Source organism: Cyprinodon tularosa, unplaced genomic scaffold, assembly GCF_016077235.1.
Source record: "Cyprinodon tularosa strain WSP-4 unplaced genomic scaffold, ASM1607723v1 ctg729, whole genome shotgun sequence".
Lineage (NCBI taxonomy): Eukaryota > Metazoa > Chordata > Actinopteri > Cyprinodontiformes > Cyprinodontidae > Cyprinodon > Cyprinodon tularosa.
Window position 1 is genome coordinate 226,993 of NW_024039484.1, and position 25,816 is coordinate 252,808.

The 25,816-nt window shown below is 37.4% G+C and overlaps 1 protein-coding gene and 1 long non-coding RNA gene across 11 annotated transcripts; one reads left to right on the top strand and one right to left on the bottom strand.

Moving 5' to 3' along the window:
* Positions 1 to 395: 395 nt before the first annotated feature.
* On the bottom strand, positions 396 to 5,519 carry LOC119772743. Its single transcript, XR_005279302.1, has 3 exons — positions 5,388 to 5,519; positions 3,425 to 3,511; positions 396 to 2,531 (listed from the first exon to the last, which is right to left on the bottom strand). It is a non-coding gene; the product is annotated as an uncharacterized LOC119772743 (long non-coding RNA).
* Positions 5,520 to 9,205: 3,686 nt separating this feature from the next.
* Positions 9,206 to 24,173, top strand: LOC119772774 (alpha-1,3-galactosyltransferase 2-like). Of its 10 annotated transcripts, XM_038269401.1 has the most exons (8): positions 9,221 to 9,275; positions 10,982 to 11,033; positions 13,638 to 13,696; positions 16,151 to 16,192; positions 18,486 to 18,575; positions 18,978 to 19,073; positions 22,320 to 22,457; positions 22,543 to 24,173. In XM_038269401.1, exons 1-8 carry the CDS (start codon positions 9,238 to 9,240, stop codon positions 23,225 to 23,227), a joined length of 1,200 nt encoding a protein of 399 aa, XP_038125329.1. In that variant the 5' UTR covers positions 9,221 to 9,237; the 3' UTR covers positions 23,228 to 24,173. The 10 variants fall into 10 exon arrangements, with proteins under 10 accessions (XP_038125333.1, XP_038125330.1, XP_038125332.1 ...); XM_038269400.1 differs by lacking the exon at positions 10,982 to 11,033 and having other exon boundaries at positions 9,232 to 9,275; positions 13,586 to 13,696; XM_038269399.1 differs by lacking the exon at positions 9,221 to 9,275 and having other exon boundaries at positions 10,763 to 11,033.
* Positions 24,174 to 25,816: the final 1,643 nt, after the last annotated feature.

The following is a 25,816-nucleotide window of genomic DNA, read 5'->3' on the forward strand; positions in this document are numbered from 1 at the left end:
TTTCACAATAAAAATGCGTCAGTTTATTTTACTGGTTGTAAGAGAAACAAAACAAACCAAATTTAGATAATGTACTAGTCATGGGGTTATGGGCACACTAGTATTTCTACGGTAAGTATATTTTTATACTTTTTCCATCATATTTTTGGCAGGTTATTGTACAGCAAAAAACTTTAGGTTCAGTTTTAGGTAAAATTATTTACATTTTATGTGGGTTTCATTATACATATTATAATTGCATTAGCTATGAACAAATGGATGTCAAAACAATTCAATTCAATTCAGTTTATTTATATAGCGCCAAATTCACAACACATGTCATCTCAAGGCACCACAGTAACTCACAGGAAGTGAGTTCCTACGATCCTCAGCTAAAGCACTATTGTAATTCTTCCTAAAGAATGTTGATACCAAATTAACCTTAAACCAAGGAGAGAGTTTCACCTTGATCTTCATGCAGACATCTCCTCAAAAAAACAGAAAGGTTAGATACAATGGGCCTAAACATGTATTACTTTTAGTAGATTTAACAAAATGATAAACAGAAGCTATTTTAAAATGTTTCCACAAAAGTTTCCATCTTAAAGATATTCTGATTGGATATTAGATCATTGTTCTTAACAGAATTTGGCAGGGCTCATTGACATTTGTTTCCTATGTTGTACAGACTTGATAGGTCCATAAATGTTCAACAGGGTCAAGGTCAGAACAATTCCAAAAGCTTAGTCTTAATATATTCATCACAAAACCATCTCTGTGGGTTTAAACCATTATTTCCCATTAATTCTCCAACTGTGTAATTTTTAACATTCTGACCCAAACCCTTGATACAAGGATATTGATTTGGATAGCAGTTTGCTAGTTTTGGTGTAGTGTTAAGGGGTAACAGGCTACAGTTTGTCCAAAGAAAAGCAACTGAAGCAGAAAAATACTGAGCTGCTTGTAAAAAAGCAATATCTCAAGAATAACTGAGAAACAATGATTCAGTTATTGTTTCTTTGCAAGTTACTTTATAGGTTCCTCGTTTTTTTCCCCACTCCAAATGTTTTCCTTCAGCTCTAACAAACTGTAGTTTCATCAGACACCATAGTTTCCTGCAAAAGCTTTGACTAATCTTGGACTTTTTACACTTTTTTCTCATAATCACAAATAATGTATTTTATTTACATTTTATGAAATGCAAGTATCCTGTGAAGGCCATGAAAGTAATCATATATTTCCAGCACCACCCCCATGCTTCACAGTAGGGATGGTGTTCTTGAGATGGTGCTCATCAATCTTGTTCCTTCAAACACGGTTAGTGGAATTATGCCCAAAAAGTTCTATTTTGGTCTCAACTGACCACCTGACTTTCTCCCATGAGTCCTCTGGACGGGCCTTGATACGTACCGGTTTCAGGAGGGGAACCATGATGTCTTAGTGCGGAGGTCTTCAACAGGGGGTCTACAGAGGTATTGCATGGGGGTCGCGAAAGTTTTGGTTGTTTAGGCTTTTTTTATATTCCCTGTAGTGACTATCAACCACCTTTTTGTCGCTTGTGGGTGCGGGGAATCTAGAATTTAACACGCTTAAAAGAGGATGTCGAAACCAGGATATAAGGTATGGGCGTTCCCATTTATTGAAGTGCGTTTGTATATGAACAAACTTTCCAAACAATCCGAGTGGCGGTCTTTACAACAAGTGAGATGGAAAGGTAACTATGGAGAATGTGAAAATAACAGAATTTAACCAGAGGAAGCAGGCTATTGTGTGCCAAAGAAAGCGGTAAAAACTGTATGACCTCCCGTCACCCAAAACCCTTTCTGCCCTCTCACATCTTACCTATAAAGCCTTCCCCTCCACACCGCCACCAGTGGTAGAGCAGAATATAGGTCACCACCACCCAAAACAAATAACCCAGAAACAAACAATACCTAAACACCAACAACTATAAATGGCTCCTACACACCGGCCCCAATTGTGTAGACAGCACAATTCAACAAACATCAAAACAGGAGCCCCAGAAATGTGCAGGCCCAAGCATTTTTTTTTTATACTGGTTCAAATGGCTTCTTGAAGAAGAAATATTTTGGAGATGGGTCTTTCCAGTTGTCCTGTTTGTGTCTTCAACTGTACAGCATGCACAAGTCCATGTTTATCTGGGTAAGTATTTGTAACTCTTCCGAGGATCCAAGAACCACGAGGAGCAGAACGATCCACAACCACCACGATATTGTCAACAGCAAAACTTCGCCGAGGTCTGGACCATTTCTGTCTTTCTTGCAGCAAAGGTAGAAATTCCTTTGTCCACCTTTTCCAGAACAGGTCAGAGAGGTAGGCTACTGCACTTGTCTCCAACGTTTCCTGAGGTAAACATCACTTTCTTGAAAAACACCACGAGCAACAGTAGGCTTTCCTTTGAGCAGCAGAATATGATTTGGAGTTAGAGCTTCCAAATCATTTACATCATCCGAAACCTTTGTAATGGGGCGATCATTAAGGATAGCTTCCACTTCACATAGAATGGTTTGAAGACTTTCGTCATCCAAGGTCTGCTGGTGAAGAACAGAAAGTAACACCCTTTTGACCATTCTGATGAGCCGTTCCCACACTCCTCAATGATGGGATGCAGCAGGTGTGTTAAAAATCCAGTCAATCTCTTTCAACAACAGGGCTTGGTGGATTTTGGTATGATCTACAGCTGCCAAAGCCTCCCTTAATTCACGCTCTGCACCAATAAAATTGGTGCCATTATCCGATCTCATTTGGCATACTGGACCTCTGCGACATACAAAACGCCTGATGGCTTTGATGCAGGAGTCAGTTGTTAACGAATGAGCCACCTCCAGATGTATGGCTCGACTGGCCATGCATGTAAAGATAACACCGTATCTTTTAACCATAACACGCCCTTTCTTAACCTCAATGGGCCCAAATTAGTTCACACCTACATTAGTAAACGGTGGGAATTCTGGGCAGACTCGCTCCTGTGGCATAACAGCCATTTTCTGCTCTGCTGGTTGTCCTCTGTGGCATCTACATACAACACATTCAGATAATATCTTTCTGCAAGCTGAGTTGGCGCAAGTAATCCAGTATCTTTCTCTGAGAGCTGACAGCATATAAATTCTACCTGCATGACCAAGCTGCTTGTGCAGGTCTCTCAGAATTAGTTTGGATCCTTTTTCTTCCTTATCTTGTCAGCTTCCAGTCTGTGTCTCTGCTCTAATCGGTCTTTGACTGTGTACGTCACTTCCGCAAAAGCGCAATGCATTTAGGGTAGTTAGCGCCATTTCCGTGGTGGAGAGACAGCAGCAACAAACAAAAGAAAACTAACAGAGAGTAGAAGTGTTCTAGTTGCTTCCTTTGGAAATAATGGGACACTGGTGCTGCGTCAAAGGATGCAATAGTAATTCTAAACAGAAAACAGCAGATGATGCCTTACGGTTTTTCGTATTCCCCACTTGGAAAAGAAAATACGGAACGCAGACAGAGGACTTAACAAAGAGGCGTCGGGCTGCATGGGTTGCTGCTGTAAGAAGGAAAGACATCACGTTTCATAAAATATCAACACGCTGAAATGGTTTGCTTATAAAGTTGCAGGAGTTCATGTAAACCTACTGAAACATGCTGTGGAAGAGAAGCGGAGAGTGATGTTTGTTTTGTTTATTTCTTTTTTAGACCGCTAAAATTTAATAAATAATGCATTCTCTGTATATAATCATTTACACAATCTGCAATACAAATATTTTTTTTTAAATGAATAAATATATATAAATACGCTGTACATATAAAAACACTGTACATACCCACTCGCCAGCCAACTATCTACTTAAGTTTATTTATTATAATCCTTTGTTCGTCTGTAAGCTTTTCAGTTTATTTATTTACCTCTGGCCTGACTAGTCGGATGTACTTGTGCTGTTTCGGTATAGCAAATTTCCCCACTGTGGGACACATAAGGTTATCTTATTTTATTACACATCTAATCTAATGGGCTCTGTTATTAAGGTGCTTTATATAGTGTTTTGAATAGATGTGTAAAACACTCAACCTTTCATCTACTTTGCAGGTCAACCCGCATATGAGATGATGGAGACTGACCCAGACTGGGCTCCATCCCTGCATCTGGGCCACACTGACATCAGACCAACAGACACAGACCGCTCTTTAAGACGTGGTTATCGGGAACAGCTGAAAAAGAATGCCCTGCAAGCAACTGAAACGGGGCTCCATCAGGCTGATGAAATCCTTCAGCGACAGGATGAAGTTACACATGAGGCGACAGAGAACCCTAACCAGCAACAGACTGACACGCAGAAGGCTGCTGAAAACGTTGGCCGGCCAAACACCAAGGATGACACAGAAGGTGGTCGTCAGGAAGGACAGACAGAATGTAACCTGTGTGTGCTCAGGTGTGCAGAGATGAACCGTCTTTTGGAAGAAAACAGAGAGCTGCGGCGTGAACTTGATGAGCTGCGGTTCTCTGATGGCTTCTTTGGAGACAGTAATGAAAAAGTCCAGTACTATACGGGTCTACCAAACTTGGCAACCTTTATGGCTTTGTTTAATTTTCTGCTGCCTCTCATGTCTGCTCAAAACAAAATTCTCAGTCCATTTCAAATGCTTCTGTTAACCTTCATGCGTCTGAGATTGGATCTGCCCTCACAACACCTTGCTTATCTCTTCCGTGTTTCAACAAAGACAGTGTGACTATAGTGTAAAAATGAATGCCAGATCAAGTACTGTTTCAACTTTATTCTTCTTTTCACACAAATAGAATTTTGCTTTTTTTAAAGTTACTTTTGAAAAATAACAGCAAAACAAATATAAGTTTCACCATCATTCAAATATTAACAATGTTTCTGAAGTTGTAAAAATGTGTGTACAATAGAGTGGGGTTTGAAAATCGAAACAAGCGTTGTTATTATCTTCTCAGTCAAGCAGAGAATTTATGAAAATGCAATACAAAATCTCAAATACATAAATAATGCAGAACAGTGCAAAGCTTCAAATGTTTTACTTTGTCTTCCTCCCTTGTATATAGCAGATTGCTCTTTAGATTAAATTAGAAGATTTTCATTTTCCCTGGACTTGTTTTCACTGTGGTCTGTGGTCTTCCGTAGAGATATGACCTAACAGGTGATATCTGTGAAGAAGACTGCAGATCCCAGTGAAAACAGGCCTGGGTAAAGTGAACAGCAAATACAGTGTGCAACTTATCAGTGTGCAAAAATTATGACAAGTGTTTTCGTTCAGTCTAATGAGCAGCACAAACTACTCTAATAACTGCAGCTATCTGTGCAACTGCCCACAACATCTGCCTTGTCACTGACTTATGACATTCTTAGACTTTTTTTATTTTTTCTACTGTTTGTTGTTGTATCTGTGGTTTGACATGTTTTCACCTGAGTTCCTCCAGGTGCAGTAATCTCTTGAAGAATCACCTGTCTTCTAACCAGAGTGAAATACTTACTCACAAGTTCTGGAAGGCACACGCAGTTAAAAAATTGCTGCGCCTTTTTAAGGAGAGCACTCCAGAGCTGTAACCTGAGTTACCAGAGCTGTGCATCTGGCAAAATACGCACCACAGCACATTCCTTTTGTGTCCACAAAACAAAGTCACAGTATTTTAAGTGTGTAACAAATATTTGGGTCTGAGCTTGTGTGTAATATGGACGATGCTTTTTAAGCTGCAGCTTTCCATCCAGTTTTTCCAAACAGAAGTACCCAATGATGGCCCAGGGTTTCAGTGGGGTATCATTAAGACATTGGGAATGAAGGACCTGTAAGATGAGATTTAAGAAAAAAAATATAGTAATCTGAATAAATTGGTAGGCTTGAGACATTTACTGTAATCGTCTTCTTCTCATATTTAATTAATAACGTGTAAATGCTTTTAAACTCTTGACTGTTCTGCTCTGATTCACAGTTCATGCAACTTAACTCATTTACAGCTTTCTTACCTTGGTTGTGACAATCGTGTTTGTACATTCATCTGGTTGAAATGACAAGAGATCCTGCACCCAGCCATTGGAAAAGTGCCCATGGGCTTCAAGGGATTTGTAGTTCCGAAATTCTGAAAAAGTGTAAGCGCTTATCCCATACACAAGGTAGTTGGTAATATCCAGAGAGGTAGTTGGAGGTAGGAGTTCTGCGTCAGACTGCCAACTATTAGCTCTCACTTGGTATGGATCAATGTTGTTTATGGAGGCTAAATTGGCATAATATCGTTCCCTAGCAGCTTTAGAAAGTTTGTCCGGGTAGGGTATCCGTTCAGTTTTCTTGTTCTTTTCCATTTAACTGATAATCCTCGCTGCTGGCTTGCAGCGCTCTCCTCTCGTATTCTGCTGTTTTGTTTTTCTTCCGCTCACCACAAAAATGGCGCTAGGGGGCGTGTCAGTCCCGTGACTGACAAAGACCGATTCCTCCAATTCATGTTTCCTTTTCAAAGCATCTGCCTTTGCCAGTAAAGCTGCTTGATCAGCCAGGGGAGCTGGTCAGGAGCTGCATGCACATGTCATCACAGCAGGGCTACCAGCGAGCAAAGGAACTTATAATGGAGCATTTTGGAAATGAACATCACATTGCTTCTGCGCTCCCACATTCCCCCCTGCACTTTTTTGCAGTAATTGAAATGTCTTTAAATAAACATTAACATGAATTCAACACGCTGTAGTAAACAGATAAATGGAGGCAGAAGATGTCTTTCTGTCATCAATGCACACATTCAGCAACACACAGGAGCTCTTTCAAGCTGGGCACTGTTTCATTCACAACACCTGTCCCATCAACCAGGAATCTGAATGAGAAATACTGTTAATAATCCCAGGGAGAAATGACTTTCGTTACAATACTCCATCTGTAATAGAGGGACTATAGGACCAGTTTGTTATAACACAATTTCATACAATATATATAATTAGGGGGTCCCCGCTCCATCTCGCAATCAGTTGGGGGGTCCTTGGCCTGGAAAACGTTGTTGACCCCTGTCTTAGTGTAGTGTATTGACAACAGTAACCTTGGAAACGGTGGTCCTAGCTCTTTTCAGGTCATCGAGCAGCTGCTCCCGTCTAGTTCTTTCTGATTTCTTAGGATCATTGAGACCCCAACAGCTGAGATCTTACATGGAGCCCCACGACATTGGAGACTGACAAGCTTCTTCTATTTTCTAATGATTGCTCACACAGTGGAACTTTTTTCACCTAGCTGTTTGGCAATTTCCCGGAGCCCTTTCCTGCCTTGTGGAGGGGTACAACTTTGTCTATATTGACTTTGAACATCTCTTTGGTCTTGGCCATGTTACTGGTTGAATTGTAACTGATTGTATGGGATGGACAGGTGTCTTTCTGCAGCTAACGACCTCAAACAGCTGCATCTAATTTAGGATAATAAATGGCGCGGAGGTTGACATTTTGAAAGCAGAATAACAGATCTTTCAGGTATTCAAATACTTATTTGCAGCTCTATCATACAAATAAATGGTTTTAAAAAATCATATATTGTAATTTCTAGATTTTTTAGAGTATGTCTCTCACAGTGGACATGCACCTATGATGATAAATTCAGAGCCCTCTATGATTTCGAAGTGTAGGAGAACTTGCAATACAGCAGGATGTTTACTTATTTCCCTTAATATATATATGTATATAGCATCCAATCTGCCCAAACTTTGAGCAACCTTGTGAATGTTCTCTAGATGAGCAAAACTGGGACAGACATAACTCGGAGTGAATAAATGCATATGTTTGCCACATCTTATTCATAGTATATATATAAATAAACAGCAGCATTACATTACTTCAACAAATACTCAACACATTGAAATGGCTCAGTCAGAGCAAAGCCCTGGCTGGATAACAGGCAGATGGGCTTATTAGGGCTGTAAATTGGCTTGTGAATAAAGGTGTGCAACTATGAGCCATAAGTTGTAACTACCAGAACTGACTAGAAAAGACAGACATTTTTCTGTGCTTTAGAAACAGCAGAAGGAAGGCTAAACCGGAGAACATCATCAGCAAAAGAAGGAGGCAGATGTGAGCATCCACTTTAGAAGATTTTTAAGCAACAGACTGTCAGTAAGTGGCTTCTCCAGAATTGGTGCAATATTAACACCTACAATAGCTTTTTAAAAATTAAGGTATGAGTTACGGCAACATTTAATTTCCCTTTGGGATGTTTAGCAGAAGATTATGAACTGGCATATGGAAAGTGAGTAAGTGCTGAATCTGTTGATAAAGAACTTCGTCATTTGCTTCCAGGCAGGCATGCAAATAGTTATAACACCTTATATTAATTTGGAAAGGTTCTTTGCAGAGATGGGTACCATTTCTTACATTTACTCAGTTACATCTACTTCAGTAACTTTTTGGAAAAAGAAATTACTTTAAAAGTAATTTTATTGTTTTGTTTTTATTTTTTCTTGTGTAAAAATATGATCTGATGCTGATATGATATATATAGTATATGGTGATGAAGTAGGAAAAAATAAAGATATATAGAAAATAAAATGTAGAAATCTAATCTTGCCCATTTACTCCAGGAGTGAAATAGTTCTGCAAACTGTGGCAATTCTGGAGATGTCCACCCTAATTCTCATAACATGATGTTTTTCTCATATTACCACTTTTGTTTTTTAAATTTAACTTTATTGTCCTAGGACTTTTTTTTCATCATATTTTAAACTTTATGTCCTTAATCGTCCCCCAAAAAGTCTGTTCCTAATATGTGTGTATACTGGATCTTAAAAGGATGTCATGTGACACTGTTTTATGAAATAATGAAGACCACAATGTTTAGATTTAACTAAAATAAATATAAAAAAATATATATAAAGGAAAAACAAATAAAATACTGACTTTGCTGTACAGTGTTTTTACAAACATAAATAATGTGTATCTGAAGAAAAGATAAAATATCTATAGCTGGGGAGATTTTTTACAGTATGCTGAAGAAAATAATGCAACTGTTTTCGGTATTTGATTAATCATATTTTGTTACTTTAATTCAATTCTTTCATGTTAGCAGGGTGGGACATAAAACAATTGTGTTAAAATAACTAAATATGATTAAGTAAATGCCAAAAGCGGTTGCATTATATCATTATTATAGGGAATCTTTTAAAGTACACACTAAAATACTTTTTCTAAACAAGGAAGGTGTTGTTTTCATGCCCCTCCCTTTTCTAAGTACGTTACAGAGTACCTATAGGGTTGGTCCACAGACACACTGAAACATGCAGTTGCTCTCTGCCCGTTGATGTGTGAAGGTTTTAAACAAGTGAATAACACCTCCAGGTAGGATAGCTCCTTATTTTATTTCAATCTCAGGTTCAGATTCAGTTTTTTATGAGCTATTGTCTGTAATCTAATATTGACATATTTAGATAATTTTGTTAACTAGTTTTAGTCAATAATGAAAAAAAGATGACAAAGCAGACTTCTAAAGATCTTTTGTGTGGGTTGCTAAACGGTCGATTTGATCACAAAAAAAAAAATTTAAAGGCACCTTGAAGAAGGACTCATGCCACTTAAATTTGTCAAGATATTTTGATTATTAGGATTATATGACAGATTATCACAAGTACTTCATAGGCATGAAGCAATTTTTTAAGTGGTTTGAAACCTTTTTCTCCCACTTAGTCCTTCTCTGGGTCATAGTGGGGTTGGTGCCAATCTCCAGCATTCTATGGACGAGAGGCGGGGTACGCCCTGGACAGGTTTCCAGTGACTAGAAAATCATCTTAATGAAACACTTAGACCAGATCTGATGGCCTGTAATCTGTTAGGATTTACACAGTGCATAAATCAGAAACAATCAGATTAAATCAGTTTTTTATATAGTGCCCATTAACAACACACATCATATTACTTTACAGAGCTAGCTTAATCATATTAAGTCCTAAATATGGATAACTTTAAAATGTTCTATCTAAAGGAAACCCAGTAGATAGCATTGCATCATTTTTGTGAAATTACAGTAACTTCTGCTGAATAATCATGTACTTGTAAGCTCATCTTAGTCACAGACACTCAAATCCTTTTTGCATTGCAGTGTATATTAGGCAAGCCTGTTGAGACATAGTAGTGGAAAACTCCCTTAGGACCGCAAGTTCCTCCAGGAAAAACAAGCTTAGTTTGAAAAGCTTTTGCCTTGCACTTAGCAAACATAGCAGACAAACAAAAGCAACACAGAGGCACTGATCTAATAGCAATAGGTTAGAGCAATGGCTCCTGAAGTGGAGGCTGAAAACTAAAAGATCTCCATGGAATTCTACTTTTAAACATTCTACAAACCACAAATAAGACTGAAATAATTCATCTTTTTTATTTTCTTTCGACTATTGAGCTGATGCTCAAATGAAGTGAATTTCTCTCCACTGTGAGATCAATAATGTTTAACTTATCTTAAACATGTAGGAAGCTTGGTCATTTGCAGCTTTACAGTATACACAGAAGGGAGAATTTTTAAATTATGTTGTAGATTTTACATGGAGCCAGTAAAGGGGAGTTAAACTTAGACAAACTTTGTCTTTTTGTACACACAGGGTGTATACAAAATGTTATTTCGTTTAGTACAGCTCTCACAACATCTCCGTTGAGAGCAGGAGAACTATTGAAAGCAGGAGAAATGTAATCTTTCTATGTAACTTTAATCAAAAGTGATGATGCAGCAATTTGCATCGACTGAAGGCTTTTTATTGCATTTTGCAAACTATCTAATTGTAAAGAGAAACAGTATTCCAGGCTTGAAGTAAAAAAAAAAAAAATCACAGGATTTTTTTTTAAATCTTGTTTTTTGGTAGTGTTGCGCTGAGAGGTGTGGTGTGGAAGGAAAAATCCAGCAAAGTTGGTTGGAGGAAAAACAAAAGGTCATTTATTAAGTCTCTTCCATCAGAGCATGGTTATACTGAGAACAAAATGGCAGCTTTCCCATCAGACTCTTACTACAGCCATCAGTCTACCTATATACTGTTATCCCTGCCTTCTCAATTTACCCTCAGCAAATCAAAGTTCAGCCATCATGGCCCCCTCTATAAGAGAGCTGGGTTTGAGGTGGGCCTCCTCCTTAGCAAGGTTCCCCTCCAGCCATCCAGTTCTCCTTCAGCATGTCCAAAGGGCCTCTAACGTGTCTCCCATAAAGCAACTCAAAAGGAGAAAAACCAGTTGAGGCTTGTGGTACTTCTCTGTATGCAAACAAAAGAAAAGGCAACCATTTATCCCAGTCTTTCCCAGTTTCATCAATAAACTTTCTCAACATTTGTTTTAATGTACCATTAAATCATTCTACCAAACCATCAGTTTCTGGATGGTATGGAGTAGTACGAATACCTTTTACTCCCAGTTGATCATAAAGAATTTTCATCACTTGTGACATGAAATTGGTACCTTGATCAGTTAGAATCTCCTTAGGGATACCAACTCTGGAGAAAAGGTCTACCAAACACCGGACAATGTGTTTGACCTGGAGAGAACGTAATGGAAAAACATCTGGATATCTGGTTGCATAGTCACAGATAACTAATGCATATTTATGACCATTACTGCTCTTAGGTAAAGGACCTATAATATCCATGGCGATTCTCTCATAAAGAACAGTCATTATTGGTAAAGTCTGCAACTGGGCACGGTCTGAAACTTTAGTGGGGGCTACTAACTGACAATCATGACATGATTTGCAGTACTCAATCACATCATCAATGTCTGCTAGATACAAAAGTTCGTCCTTTATAATAAAAGGCTCTCCTGCTAAACTTTTGAACTCCACAGTAGTCTCTTTTTCACCATCTTTGTTTGCTTTATCAAAGAGAGGTTTCAGAGATGGATCATTTTCTTGTCTTTCTTTAAAGTTATCAGGAATTTGCCACTGGAGATCAACACATGGAATTAATGGTAATGTAGGTTCAGGAAGTTTTGACCTGCTTTTGTTTTTGTTTTTCCCCTGTCTACGTTGTCGTTTTGATTTCCTGATTTTACTTCCTCCTTCATACAAATCATCATCTGCATCTGGCAGAGGTTCTAAGCCCTTTTTCATGGATCGTGTCATGACAGCACAGGAATATACCACAGAATTTTCTTAAACCAAACTGTCTAAGATTGGTAAATCTTCCCCTAGGATAACATCATATGCTAACTGATCCACAACTCCAACAGTCAACATAAAAGCTTGGCTTTCAACTTCAATAGTGACATCTGCAGTTGGATACTGTTGGATCCATGAACACAAGTAATGTTTACCAGCTTGTTAAAGTTAGGCATTATATTGTTCAACAAAGAAGATTTCACCAAAGTTTGTGAACTACCCGTATCTGCAAGAGCTTTTACAGCTTTGCCGTTTATCATCACATCTACCACATTTTTATGTGGAATCAAACCATCAGAAAGTTCATAATTATGTTCTTTGGAGGGTACCACACATAACTCAACTGACTTAGGTTTTCTTAAAGGACATAAAGAAGCTTTGTGACCAGGCTGCTGACAATAGTAACAAGTGAGGTTATACTTTAGTCTGGATTGTTCAGACCCTTACTTCTTCTTCTTCTTCTGTTGTTTTATGGCGGATTGACAGGCCAACGTAAAAGGTGCATTTCCGCCACCTACTGATCTGGAGTGCGGAGTGCACAATTTTGGAAGACTGCGCTATACCCAAAAGGAAAAAAAAAAAAAAGAATCCTATAACTAAATCCTATTAATTGTTCCTGTATCTTTTAGATATTTGAATAATATTTCATTAACTCTTGTTTGTCTTATCTCGTTTCCTAACAATGCTTTTATTGAATTCCCATTAATCCCTATTTTTCTCAACTCTTGTATGAACTTCATTCTCTCCCTTACATACGCAGTACACTCAAAAATAATATGTTGTACTGTTTCTGGATCTCCACATTTATCACAATTTCCTGTTTCCCTATTTTAAAAAGACTGTAGTTTAATGCTGTGTGACCTATTCTTAGCCTTGAAATAGTTATATCTTTTTTCCTATTTCCATATCTTTTCCTCTCCTTTCCAATAAACTTTTGAATCTGATATAAATGTCTTCCTTTTGACTCATTATTCCATATCGTTTGCCATTTCTTTCGAGTTTCAATTGTTATCAATGTTTTAATTTCTGATTTACTTAAAAATACATTCATTTCTATTTGCTGATGATTTAATGCTTTCTTTGCTAGCTTGTCCGCTTTCTCATTTCCATCTACACCCACATGTGCTGGCACCCAGAGAAAGTGTACTAGAATTCTTAATTGCCTTATTCTAAATAGACTTTGCAATACTTCAAATATTAAATCTCGCCTAGTTTCAGATTTTCCATTTAGAAGACTATTTAGCGTAGCCATTGAGTCGGTACATATTATAGTTCTTAGTGGTTGAACTTCTTCGATCCACTGTAGTCTTAATATGATAGCTAATACTTCAGTTGTAAATACTGACACATGATTAGATATTCTTTTTGCAATTTTTATTTTGAATGTCGGAATGTATACTGCTGCTGCTGTTCTTCCAGACTCTGGCTCCTTAGACCAATCTGTATATACCTGTAGAACAGACCCTTACTACAGCAATCAGTCCACCTATATACTGTTATCCCCGCCTTCTCAATTTACCCTCAGCAAATCAAAGTTCAGCCATCATGGCTCCCTCTATAAGAGAGCTGGGTTTGAGGCGGGCCTCCTCCTTAGCAAGGTTCCAAGATGGCTTCTAAAAAGGAAACACCCACAAAGGTAACAAACAATTCAAAAACAAAGGATCACCTACACACACATTCTAGAGCCTGAACATTACAGGAAATCCTATTGCTTCTTAACAGGTAGTTTAATTTCTATCTAAGTTATTTTTTCCCCCCAACAGAATGGCATCACAACTGACTGTGACATAGAATAGAATAGAAAATCCTTTTTAGGTCCCTATTGGGGAAATTCTGGTGTTTACAGCAACAAAAACATTATAGAAAAAAACTATCACACAAATGTGGACCTTAGAAATATGTATAAGAATTACATAATAGTGAAGAGTTAAAAGATAAACAATAAAATACTGTACTGTAAAGTGTTTTAACAATATAAAAACTGTGCACCTGGAGAATAAATAACCAATATACAGCTATGGACATGTTTACAGTAATCAATATTTGAAAATAGCAGCAACATCAGAGATGTGAAAAATGACAGCAGCATGTTATTTAACTGACTAAGATAGAAAACTTGCAAAAATCAGCATGAATCTATCAATTGATTGAGGCTGTTTGGATTCATGGTTATAAAGTCTTAGATCTGCTGGGAGGAAAGAAATGTGAACGGTTCAAGGTTCATTTACAGTCTGTCACTAAAAGAGCTCTCCAGTTCTGCAACTGCTTCATGCATGGGGTGGGAAACATTATCCAACAGAGATGTTAATTTAGTTACGATCCTTTTGTTTCCCACCTCTTGCACTGAGCCCAGGGGGCATTCGATGGATGTTTTATAAGTTTTATAGCTGCTGTCTTTCTGTTGAAGATGACTTAAAGGACCTTCAGGTACAGCATCATATTTGCATTTTTAGTGTTTGTCAATTGTTACCGACTTTGAAAACCACTCGAGTCATTTAGTCTCTTGGATTGAGTCTAATTACTGCAGGTAGTCCCACCTGACCGAAATGATAGAGGCTAATATACTAAAGATCACACACTAGCATTAGAAACATTAATGACATGTCCTTAAATTCCTAAAAGTGCTAAGATTTAATATAGTGTCTGTGCGTAGAGCAAATATTGTTATAAGGAACTCCAATAACTGTTCACATGATCCATTAGAAAACCCCTATAAAATTTATTTTATTTAGAGCCATTTTTAGAATAATTTAGGTCAGCCTTTTATGTTCAACAATAATTGAATCTCCAGAAATCCTCTGTATGTTGGCAGATTTTTTAAAAATAGCCTTTTTCAACTTACACCAGCTGTGGTTGTCTGTTTATAAAGCCTGACTTTTTTATATTTAGTTCTTCCTGAAGCCGTTATTGTTTAGGAATACAACCAGAAAAAAAACTTTATGTGACATTGTCATCAGCATTTCAGCAAAAGGTTTTGCTCTGAGTCACCATCACATAAACTAGTAACAGCCCACAGTGACATGTTGCTCAAACTAACATTTCATTTTTGACATTTTAGCTCAGGGTGTTCCAACGTCTTCAAAAAAAAGCTTTAAGAAAGATAAGGAATCGGGTGCTTTGTTGGCGCAGTGGTTAGCGCACACGACCCATATATGGAGGCCTTAGTCCTTGACATGGCCACTAGTGCTGTCAAAAAAAAAATAGAAAAGAAAAACAAGGAAAAGTTGTTTATCTGGCTTTTAGAAATATACTGTTTAAACACCTGCAGGTGTTATTGCATAATTGCTTCAAGTAAAGTTAATGCTTTCTAGGCGGTAATTGGTAGATATTTTAATATTTTTGTTTACTTTATGATTTGAATCTACTTTCTTACTGCCCTATCACATATGTGAAATCTACCAGGACACAACATCAAAAGCAACATCTTTAACATAAAGGACCATGTGATTTATGAGTTCTTTAAATAAGGAGACAACCTTTGCCTCTTTCTGTTTTTGCAGCCTTACCCAAGGTTTTCATTTAAAGAAAAAGAGAAAATGAACACAGTTTCATTCACACAGTTGCAATAATATATGGGTAAGTAAATCTACTTTCAATGACTGGTTTGTCGTTGAAATGAGCAACTATCCAGAGATAAACTCGAAGTAAAGAAAACTCTGTGGATCTTTTTTATGTGTTTCTGCTGATACTCTACAATATCCATGATACTATATTCTGTTTATTTCCTAAACAGATTTCTTAGAGAAACTAACTCATCTCTGTCTTGTTGCGCTGTTGCTAATCAAGTTTTCCTTCTTGTCGTTAACCTCTGAGAGTTTACATTGTAAAGCTGCAGCCTGAAACCAAACAAACCAGGCCACTCTTAAAGCCATTTAGATGTATATAAAGATTTCTAAACTTCTAACTTCTGCTAATGTGCCTTTTTGTTGTGCTGCAATCTACTAACTCAGTAACAGTGCTTTGACCTTCCAGGATTGGATCTTTTTTGTATTTTATTTCAAAGATGTTAATTTCAGATGACATGAAACTGTTTCCTTTCTTGTCTTACAGCAATTATAAATCTATGACCGCTGTCACTCTCTGCCCACAGTTTTCTTCCTGTATACAGAGTTCAACAAAAACAATCGACAATGTAAGTGAATATTATTGTGTTTCTATGAGCATAAAAAAAGGCTACTCAGGCCTGAAAAAAACTTTTTATATTCATCCTTTGATGAATCATATGAGAGCTTTTTTCCACCTTTGATGTGACATATTTAGCACAATCCACAAAAAAGGGGAAATAGTAGATAAAAAATCTGAGAATGGGGTAATTATGTACATCGTTAAACTACGGTAATATGTTGCGGAAGCATCTTTTTAATTAGTTCCCAGTTCTTATAGACATCTGCTATCAACTGCAGTGATGATGGAAAACATGGAAGACATTTCAACAGTTCTAGAACTTTGCAGAGATTTAACCCACAATTAAAATAGTCTCATTGTACAGTATAAAGATAACAGTCAGGAGGAGAGTGTAAGTGTTTTTCTTGACGGGAAGACAGGGAAAGTGCTGCCAAGAGGTGGACATCAACAATAAAATGAGGTATCTAGTTAGGATTAGTTGTGTTTTAAATGCAATACCAGTTTTATCAGTTTGTCTAGACTGAAAGAAGCTTCGGAAGAATGGAGCAAACTCTGCCCCATGCGCAGACACACACAAGGGTAAAGCCTGATGTAGATAGTGAGGTTAAGAATTGAAGACAGATTGATATTCTACACTTTTATTTTTAATATAATATATGAATTATATTTTATAGTATTTAATGTATTTAATTAATCTTTTTTAATTACCGTTAATTATTACCGTTATCTCCCACAAATTAAAAACATCATAAACATTTAATAAATTGTCAGCCTGAAGCCAAGTTTGGGAACAAAATAATTCAGGAAAATACTACCTGCGACCTCGGACGGCTTTATACATATGATCAGTCTACATCTGACACTCATGTTTTCATTTAGAATTACGAAAGAGGATTAGGGCCAGTTTAACATGGGAGAAAAATTCTGACCTTTTTTCTCAAAATTCTGACTTTAATCTCAGAATTCTGACTTTTTTTCCCCAGAAATCTGACTTTAATCTCAGAATTCTGACTTTTTTCTCAGAATTCTGACTTTAATCTCAGAATTTTGGATCTTAATGTAGATGGGCACCATCAAGGAAGAGATGTGGGAGCACTCAGCTTCAATGACAAAGATGTGAGTTGTTTGAGGTGGCCAGTGACACATTGGTGGAAAATGACGAAATTAAGCAACTTTTTACTTGCCCGAGGGGTCCCCTCATTAATGGAGGAGCAGAAGGTCATTAAAACAAGAAAACTAGTCTCTAAAACAGACATGGCTATGGCTTGATGCTAACATGTTTATTAGCTGTCAGAATTCTGAGAAAAAAGTCAGAATTCTGAGATTAAAGTTAGAATTCTGGGCACCATCCCATATTAAACTGAAATAAAATGTAAAAATCAGTTAACTTTTTTTTTTATCCTCTTCCGTATATAATAGTATAATAGTTCTTTTTTATTTCTTACGCAACTGCTTTGGCTATCAGACAAATCTATATGACTCTTAAGCTCACAAACCTGTTTCTGCCTCGGTTAAACTGAGGTTTTTTTTGCCCTCTTCCTTCTGGTTTGCATCTGTAACAATAACATTGATCAGCTGGCTCGCTTCAATATACAACGGTATTTATGCGCTGCTTTGCATGGACCATGCAGGGTGGTCCATCATAAGGTGGAACCTTTTATGCACAGGTGTAATAAATCATAGAAATTTTCTGTTTTTTTTGTGTGTATAGTGTGATAGATCTAAAATGTATTCTATCTGAGCCACTCTCGGCCTTTGGGCATGTTCAAACTTGTAGTATAGGTTCCATGCATTCTTTGATAAATGAGACTGCTGCACCTTAAATCAACACTGAGCTATTTTTAAACTCCATAAAGTTGGGAAAACATGGGAGGGGTAGCATCTTGCTGTGGGGCGACTTTTCTCCAAAGATGTTGGCAAACAGGATGAAATAATTAGAAGCTCTAAATATCAGTCAGCTCTGACCCAAAATCTTTGGGTAAATGCTAGAAACCTTGAATATAAGAACTTTTTTTTTCAACATTACATTTAAAGACAAGGTGAAGGGATGTAAAGTTTTGATGGGGTGGACAAGAGAGGTCCTCACTTCGTTAGATGTTTTGTATGAGATAGGTTGTGAAAATTCTTCTGCCTTTAGACAAATTCTGCAAAGGTAAAAACGTAAAAAGGTGCAAAAAAGTTACTGAAGCATTTTCCATTTCATTTAAAATCCTGGCATCTAGACTTTTTTATATCCACCAAACATATATTTTTTCTCTTTACCCTCTAATGTTGATATTAAAAAATACTTTTCTTGACAGGATCATTCAGAGGATAAGGAGCATTTTAAAACTTTTGCTGTTCTTTCCAATTGCATGGTGCATCATGTTCTACACAGCTCCATCTGTCCGGTAAGTTGCTGTAAGTTGATGTCTGTATTTAAAATAGTTAGAAGAGGCCTAACTACTCTGCTAAATTACATTATAATGGAGTCTAAAAGTATTATTCTTCTGAAGGTATAGAATAAATTAAAGATGAATTAATATTGCATTCTTTGTATGCATCAAATTAGAAAGTTTAAAAGGTGATAGACGTGTACCTTTCAAGCTGCAGAGATGAGATTTAAACAGTTTCTCCTGTCTTTTTTTACTCATGCACAGATCTGCTAACTGCATGTAATTCGATGTACCTTTTTACAGTTTAGAAGAGTAAATGCATCTTTTTAATTGCCTTAGTTCAGAACTTACAATATTCCCCTTAGAATAAGACAGAAAAAAGAAATACAATAATTAACTGACTTTTTCACATTTCAGATTTTTGATAGGACTCATACCGATGGACGAGTGTCCTTTGGAAAATGTAAAGATGCTGGCCCTGGGTAATAGTGCCGACACAGACCTTAATCTTTGGTAAGAGTCCAAACTAGCTTTTCTTGCAGATTCGTTTATTAACAATCTCTCAAGAAGTGTTCTCTCCAGCTGCACCGTATTTCTCAACCACAAACACCCTCACCAATAGATAGCAAGGAAGCTGTAAAGCTGTAAAAGTCAATGTTTCTCAGACTTCAACGTTGAAACACTTCTGCTACTTAAAGGACTTTTATTGTTATTTAGGAGGATATGTGAGAGTTTCATACGTTGTCTGTTGGACTCAAGGATAAGAAGATCACACTGTTCTATGATTTCACTATACTGTTTTTTTTTCTTCTTTCATATTAGTGTTTCAATTGACCATCTGAATGTTAAATTACTCTGAGTTCCCAAAGTAATAATTAATTTTAGTCAAATAATTTGAGATTGGGCTGTAGGTGTTGTCAGCTCCAGAATCCGCATAATCTGCATTTCCACAGTGATTACCTCATAAGGCTCGGTGAAGATGCTGAGGGATTCCAAAAAAGTTTAAAAAGTAAAAAAAAAAAACCCGAAACACTGGACTTTGTTTTCCAAATTTAAACAAGTTTCACTTCCCATTCAGGAAGCTTTCCCAATTCAAAATGTCTGGAGTAGAGCGGCCAAAAAAAAGCCTTTTTAAGGCTTAGAAAACATGCAAATTGAACAAAAAAAACAAAAAAAAAACAGGCCCACCCCTTAGTAATGGGGAGTCGTTGAGGTTGTTGTTGCCCTGGCAACCTTAAACAAAGGGGGTGGATTCAGGTTCAAGCTTTCTAAAACCTACAATGCAGCGATAGAGTTGATTCCTTCCCACTATCATCTCAACCCCGTCACTATGCAGGGGACCAAAACATCTTGCCAGGTCAGCCAGGCCAACAATGACCCTAACGACTCCCTTTTAAGAGACATGGCCCAGCATCAGGTACTGCAGACCAACAATGACCTCAGCGACTCTACTTTCTGAGGGGATGGACCTTTTTTTCCTGTTCAATTTGCATATTTTCTAAGCCATAAGAAAACACTCTATAACTCTGGAACTCAAACGTCACTGCAGCCATTATTAATTGAGAAAGCTTCCTGGATGGGAAGCGGAAAGTCTTCAAACTTGGAAAAAAAAGTCCATTGGTTTGTGGTTTGATCGATGGAGGAGAATTTACTTTTTAAGTTGCTTTAAAGTTTTACAGCACTTTAAACACAGAAGATCTCAGTTGTATCAAACATTGCAGAATCTTCTGGAAAAAGGCTTTGGGAGATCATACTCCTGCCTCTCATTGCTGATTTCCCTGGAAACAACATATGGCTGAACCCGTCCAGACACAGTCAATGCTGTACAGCATAGATTGTGACAAAGGCGCTGTCATAATGAGTCCCACAATGCATATCAACACTGATGTTTGACCAGACTGCTTTTTATGAGCTGAAAAACGAACGTCACATCTGCACCTGGTGGACTGTTTACAAAAACCTTTGTTCAGAAAATATGCTTCTGATCCGCTGTCATAATCCTTGTTTGATGCTGTTATTGTAAAATTGTTGATATGTAAGGTGTCTTCCAGGGGTAAGTTTCATGAAGCAGGTTTACCGAAAACTCTTAATTTCTCTAAACCTGAAAAAAAGGGAAACTCTGACTTTTTTGGTTCACAAAGAGAGTTTATTCAACCTCTGTTTCAGTCACTGCAGTAATATTTTCCCCAGAGCTAACCTGGTCAGGAGAAGGTTTTCTTCAGTAAACTCGGGGTGTCCTCTGTCTCCATTATCCTTACAGCCAATCACGCTGTTTTATTTCCTGATTTAGTCTGACTTTTGTCGTAGTTTTGTGCATAAAAAATATATATACAGTATGTATCATTCACTGCCATAGCCTACTTCATATAAACTTACGCATTAACTGGAGCAACAACCTTCTCGTTTGCCACCTTCCTCTCCTTTGTAGTTGTAGCACTGTTTCTCTGTCTTTAAAACACATTCTCCTTTTTTATTTTATTTTTTGGCATTTCTGCATTAAAATCTCTAGTTCCAGTGGGTTGAAATAGGCACTTCCTGTTGCCGCATGTCATGGGGACTCGTCAAATCAGTGCTCCCATGATAATGGCTTTTCATACTTGCACACATGCTTAACTCTGAGTGGACCTAGTTAAAATTGATTAAACTAATTGATAGCCGCCGTTGTGAAACCGAAAAACTCAGAGTTCCCAACTTCTGGCTAGATCAATTTAGAGTTGTGGATTTGAATCGGAATTTGTTAAACCCGCATTATGAAACGGATCCTTGGTTTCCAAAAAAGGATTTTCATGGTGTTTATACCTTCAGGACAAGCTAAATAAAAAAATGTATCTTTTCGGTTCGGCTTGAAAAGCATTATTTTAATTCTACTTTTTCACTGGTACCAAAAGATTTTATTTAGACCTGGCACTCATGGAGCTATTAATACTTTATTTCAGTTGTGATATCAAGTGTAATATGATTTGGCATCATGACTTCCAAAGCCATTATAATACAATGTACGTATTCAATAGTTTTGAAAGTGTAGAATAAAAAACATGGCATCTCATAATTCCTCACTTTTTCTTATATGAAGAGGATGGGAAGGGCTGAGTCGAGGGAAAGATATTTGGATGGAAGTTCAAAAAAAAACTCAGACTTTCACGCTGACCTTTTTATATCTGTACTTTATGTTCATCTTGGAATTTACCAAAGTGTTTCCTCAGATGGTGACTATAGTTACAACTCTGAGAAGGGCCGTTTCAGAGTATTCTGTCTTAACACAATAACTCTAGATCAGGCATCCCCAAACTCAGTCCTCAAGGCCCCCTGTCCTGCAGGTTTTAGAGGTTTCTCTGCTTCAGCACAGCTGGTTATAATGATTGCAGTAGACCAAAAGCCTGTTAATCAGCTTTCAATTTAAATCAGCTGTGCTGGAGCAAGGAAACCTCTAAAACCTGCAGGACAGGGGGCCTTGAGGACAGAGTTTGGGGATGCCTGCTCTAGATGTTTCAATAATGTAGCATAAATAATGCTAACTTAAAGAGTAATAAAATTAAGAACAAGAAGAAAAGTCTGTTTTCATAAATAGATGCCTGACAGGAATCATAGTTTTTTTTTTTGTGTCTGTTTCTGTGTTTCAGTTGGAAATTAGCCAACCAACAGGTTGATAAAGAGGAAGTGTGTTTATAAGGAGATCTGTATCTAAAAAGCTGAATTAAATGTACAGTGTATACTACAACCCTTCATAAAACTTAAAGCATGCGTCTTCCTCTGTTTCAGGTCTCGAAGTGACGTGCAGACATGCACAACCTGGAATGCTCCCATCATCTGGGAGGGAATGTTTAACCCCAGTCATTACGATCAGATACACAGAAGCCGCGGGTCGTCTGTCGCCTTAACTGTATTTGCAGTTGGCAGGTTGGTTTTTAAATCAATGTGAGGACACATCCTGGTGCAACTTGATAAGGAAAACAAGTACTACATCCTTGTCTCTGTTTTAAAGGTACCTGGATGCCTACCTTGAGGCTTTCCTTAAGTCATCAGAGCGTTATTTCATGCTGAGTTTGCCTGTGATTTACTATGTGTTTACGGACACACCTGAGAAAGTACCAAACATCAAGCTCGCCCCTAATCGGAAGATGAAAGTAATCAGAGTGGAAAAGCACACGCGGTGGCAGGACATCTCCATGTTGAGGATGAAGTCCATATCAGACATTATAGAGTCGGACATCCGGCACCACTCCACGCATGTCTTCTGCTTTGATGTCGATCAGGTTTTCACAGGAAGATTTGGCCCAGAAGCTTTGGGAGATACTGTGGCTCTGCTTCATGCCTTCTACTATCACCTCCCAAAGAGGCTGTTCACCTATGACCGCAACCCAAAATCCAAGGCATTCATGAAAACTGGAGATTTTTACTACCATGCCGCTGTGTTTGGAGGCTCCTGGAAGAACGTCAAGGCCCTCACAGAGGCTTGCTATAAAAGCATCATGGAGGATAAGGAGAACAATGTGGAGGCGTTGTGGCATGATGAGAGCCATTTAAACAAGTACTTTTGGCTTCACAAGCCCAGCAGGATTCTTTCTCCAGAGTACTGCTGGGACACCAACATTGGTTACAGGGCTGACATACGTGTGCAGCGGCTGTTGTGGGCACCCAAAAATTATGATGAGCTGAGGACATTATAAATTGAAGCATTTGAGCTTTTTTAGCTTCTAAATGGACAAAATGTTACTTAAAAGCCTAACCTCACCTGCTGTGGAATAAAGGGGACTCTTTGTTGATAATGAAATCCCATCAAACACTTATTTCATCTCAGGTGAACCTACTCTATTATTTGGATTAATGCAACAAAGAGTGATCGATTTCAAGTGTTAATTTTCAGTTCAGCGATTATGCTTGTAGGCATTGGTGGGTAAATCTGTTTGAAGTAAATAGCAACCCTGCATAGTTTTCCTTCACCCACTTCACTTAACCAGGGGGTTTTCAACATTGGTCCCTGCCGTTGCTGTGAGAGGCACATGGTTTGAACCGATCTAGAGTACAGGTTTCATAATTACTGATCCTGGAGTACCCACCTCTGCTTGCGGCTAATGAAAACCTAAATGCGTTTCTCTGAATTTCAATATTGACTAGAAAAAATGACTTTTGATGCACGATCGTTAGCTTACTGGACTGATTCATCAGCAAAGCATGTTATTACCGTAAATCACATTTCTCTAGAATGTTTTTTATGTTTTAAAACCATTCCCAGTTCTCACATCTCCTGAATGCAACAGTTGGGAACCTTGGAGAGTCCCTGGTTCCATCCAAAATGGGCGAATCAGTAAGGACACTTAAGCCAAAGTACAAGTGTGTCAGCATACACTATGATAAGTGCTGTCCAAATAGTGCCGGCAGTAAGGAAGGAAGAGAAAGTAGAATGCCATCTATTGATAGTTAATTTAGCATAGGGACCTCCCAATGTTCCCAACCGACATATAGGATCTATAGTCGGCAACAAACCTTTGCATGACAGGACATATAGGCACAGCTCATCTCATAGAGTTAAACAAAAAAATACTTTTTCAATTTTATGTGTACCCTGTGTACCCTATGCTAATGTACACCTCCATACTGTACACTGCAAAAAAATGTAAATCTAAATAAGTCATTTTTGCTCAAATTGCATTTTTTCTTGAATTGAGGAGGGAAGTGAGACACTTTGCCAATGGAACAAGACAATTTACATATAAAATAAGAAAAAAATAACAATTGCTTTTTCTTATTTCCAGTATATTATCTAATTATCTTATTTTAGGAGTAATAATACTAATTCCATTGGCAGATCATCTTATTTATGTGCTCAAATTAAGGGTAAATACACTTAATTTAAGACATTTTTTACTCATTTCTAGATGTTTTTTTGCAGTGTATGTTTTGGGTTTTATAAGAGAGAGCTTAAGATGTACATTTGTTTAACTTTTGGTTTTTGTAGCTCCTTTTCGTTTTCAAATATTTCATTAGGTTTTTGTTTCAGTTCTTATTTTTTAACAAACTTTATGGCCTTTAACCTTAAAGGTTAGAAAACTGGACACATTTAATTTGGTATGGCAAACCACCGAACCCTGTGATTGGATCTATAAAAGTTTTTTTTTTTCTTAAAAATGCTGAATATTTCGTATTTTGCTAAGCAGAGAAGCATAAAATAATTCATAGAATAATTTAGCTTTTTTGATTGAAAACATAATTTTTGCCCTGAGAGGTTTGTGAATTTTGAAAGAGGTTCAGAAAGTTTGGACTCTACTGTCCTGTGCAGTGACTGCATATTGAGACCTTAATCCTGCACTAGATGCTTAAGCTGAAATATTTCTCTGTGAAATTCTAATTGATCGCATTGCTAACAATATTAAATACTCTAAACATTAGCTACCAGGAATGTGATAACTGGGAATTTTCTTTCAGGATTTCCTGTTGATTGGTAACCAGTTCTTAAGGTATCTCAGGATTATAAATAAATAATTGTAGCAAGCTAGGAAAAAACTGTTAGCTATATATTGTGTGGACCATTTATGGTTGAAATCTTGCTGTCCAATAATAGGACATAAGTGATAAGTTTGTTTTTAGAAATATCAATCCAAACTTTGATCTCTTAGTCAATGCTTAGAATGGTACTGGAGATAATAAAGAGAACTCTCCAATAATGGAAGCAAATGCTTAAAGCTTGCACTCTAACATGAACAGAACTCAACATTTTATATGAAGCATTGTGGAAAAGATTTAGAAGAGAAGAACTCCCACAACGCTTATATGGATATAATTATGTTTAATAGACTAACCAGCTCTCACATGTCTGTTTATCAAGTTTCCATCATTCCCAGTAAAAAGATGTGAAATTCACACAGACTAATTATGCAAATTAAGACTTTCTTAGTTTGAGAAGCTGGTTTGTATCGACTGAATTTAAGAAGCGCAGAAAGATGTCTTGATCAAAGATAAAAATTTTTTTGCAATGGAGATTAAGGGTTTGTCAAATTGCTGGTAAATGATCTCATCATTGTGAGAACATATTTATTCTTAGTTAACTTTTTCTGTTTGTACACTTCTGGCCAATGAAGCCACATCTCTAACAGAAAATGTAAGGCAAGCACTGCTTCACATTTTGGTTAGTCATACATGTAGGCCTTTGCGGGTTTACCATTGTTCCATTGCATTTTTCTAAGGTTGATCTAGTTTCACTCTGTGTGGTTAGACTTGAAACCTGAGAGTTTAACTATTTGCAGTCTGATAGGGATTGT

Bases quoted from the DNA above. Each gene is read 5' to 3' on its own strand.
- LOC119772774 (XM_038269398.1), top strand. From the start codon at position 13,452: ATGTATACTGCTGCTGCTGTTCTTCCAGACTCTGGCTCCTTAGACCAA. The intron at 16,193-18,485 runs GTAAGTGAATAT...TTTTCTTGACAG, and splicing joins CAACAAAAACAATCGACAAT to GATCATTCAGAGGATAAGGA. The intron at 19,074-22,319 runs GTAAGAGTCCAA...CCTCTGTTTCAG, and splicing joins GACACAGACCTTAATCTTTG to GTCTCGAAGTGACGTGCAGA.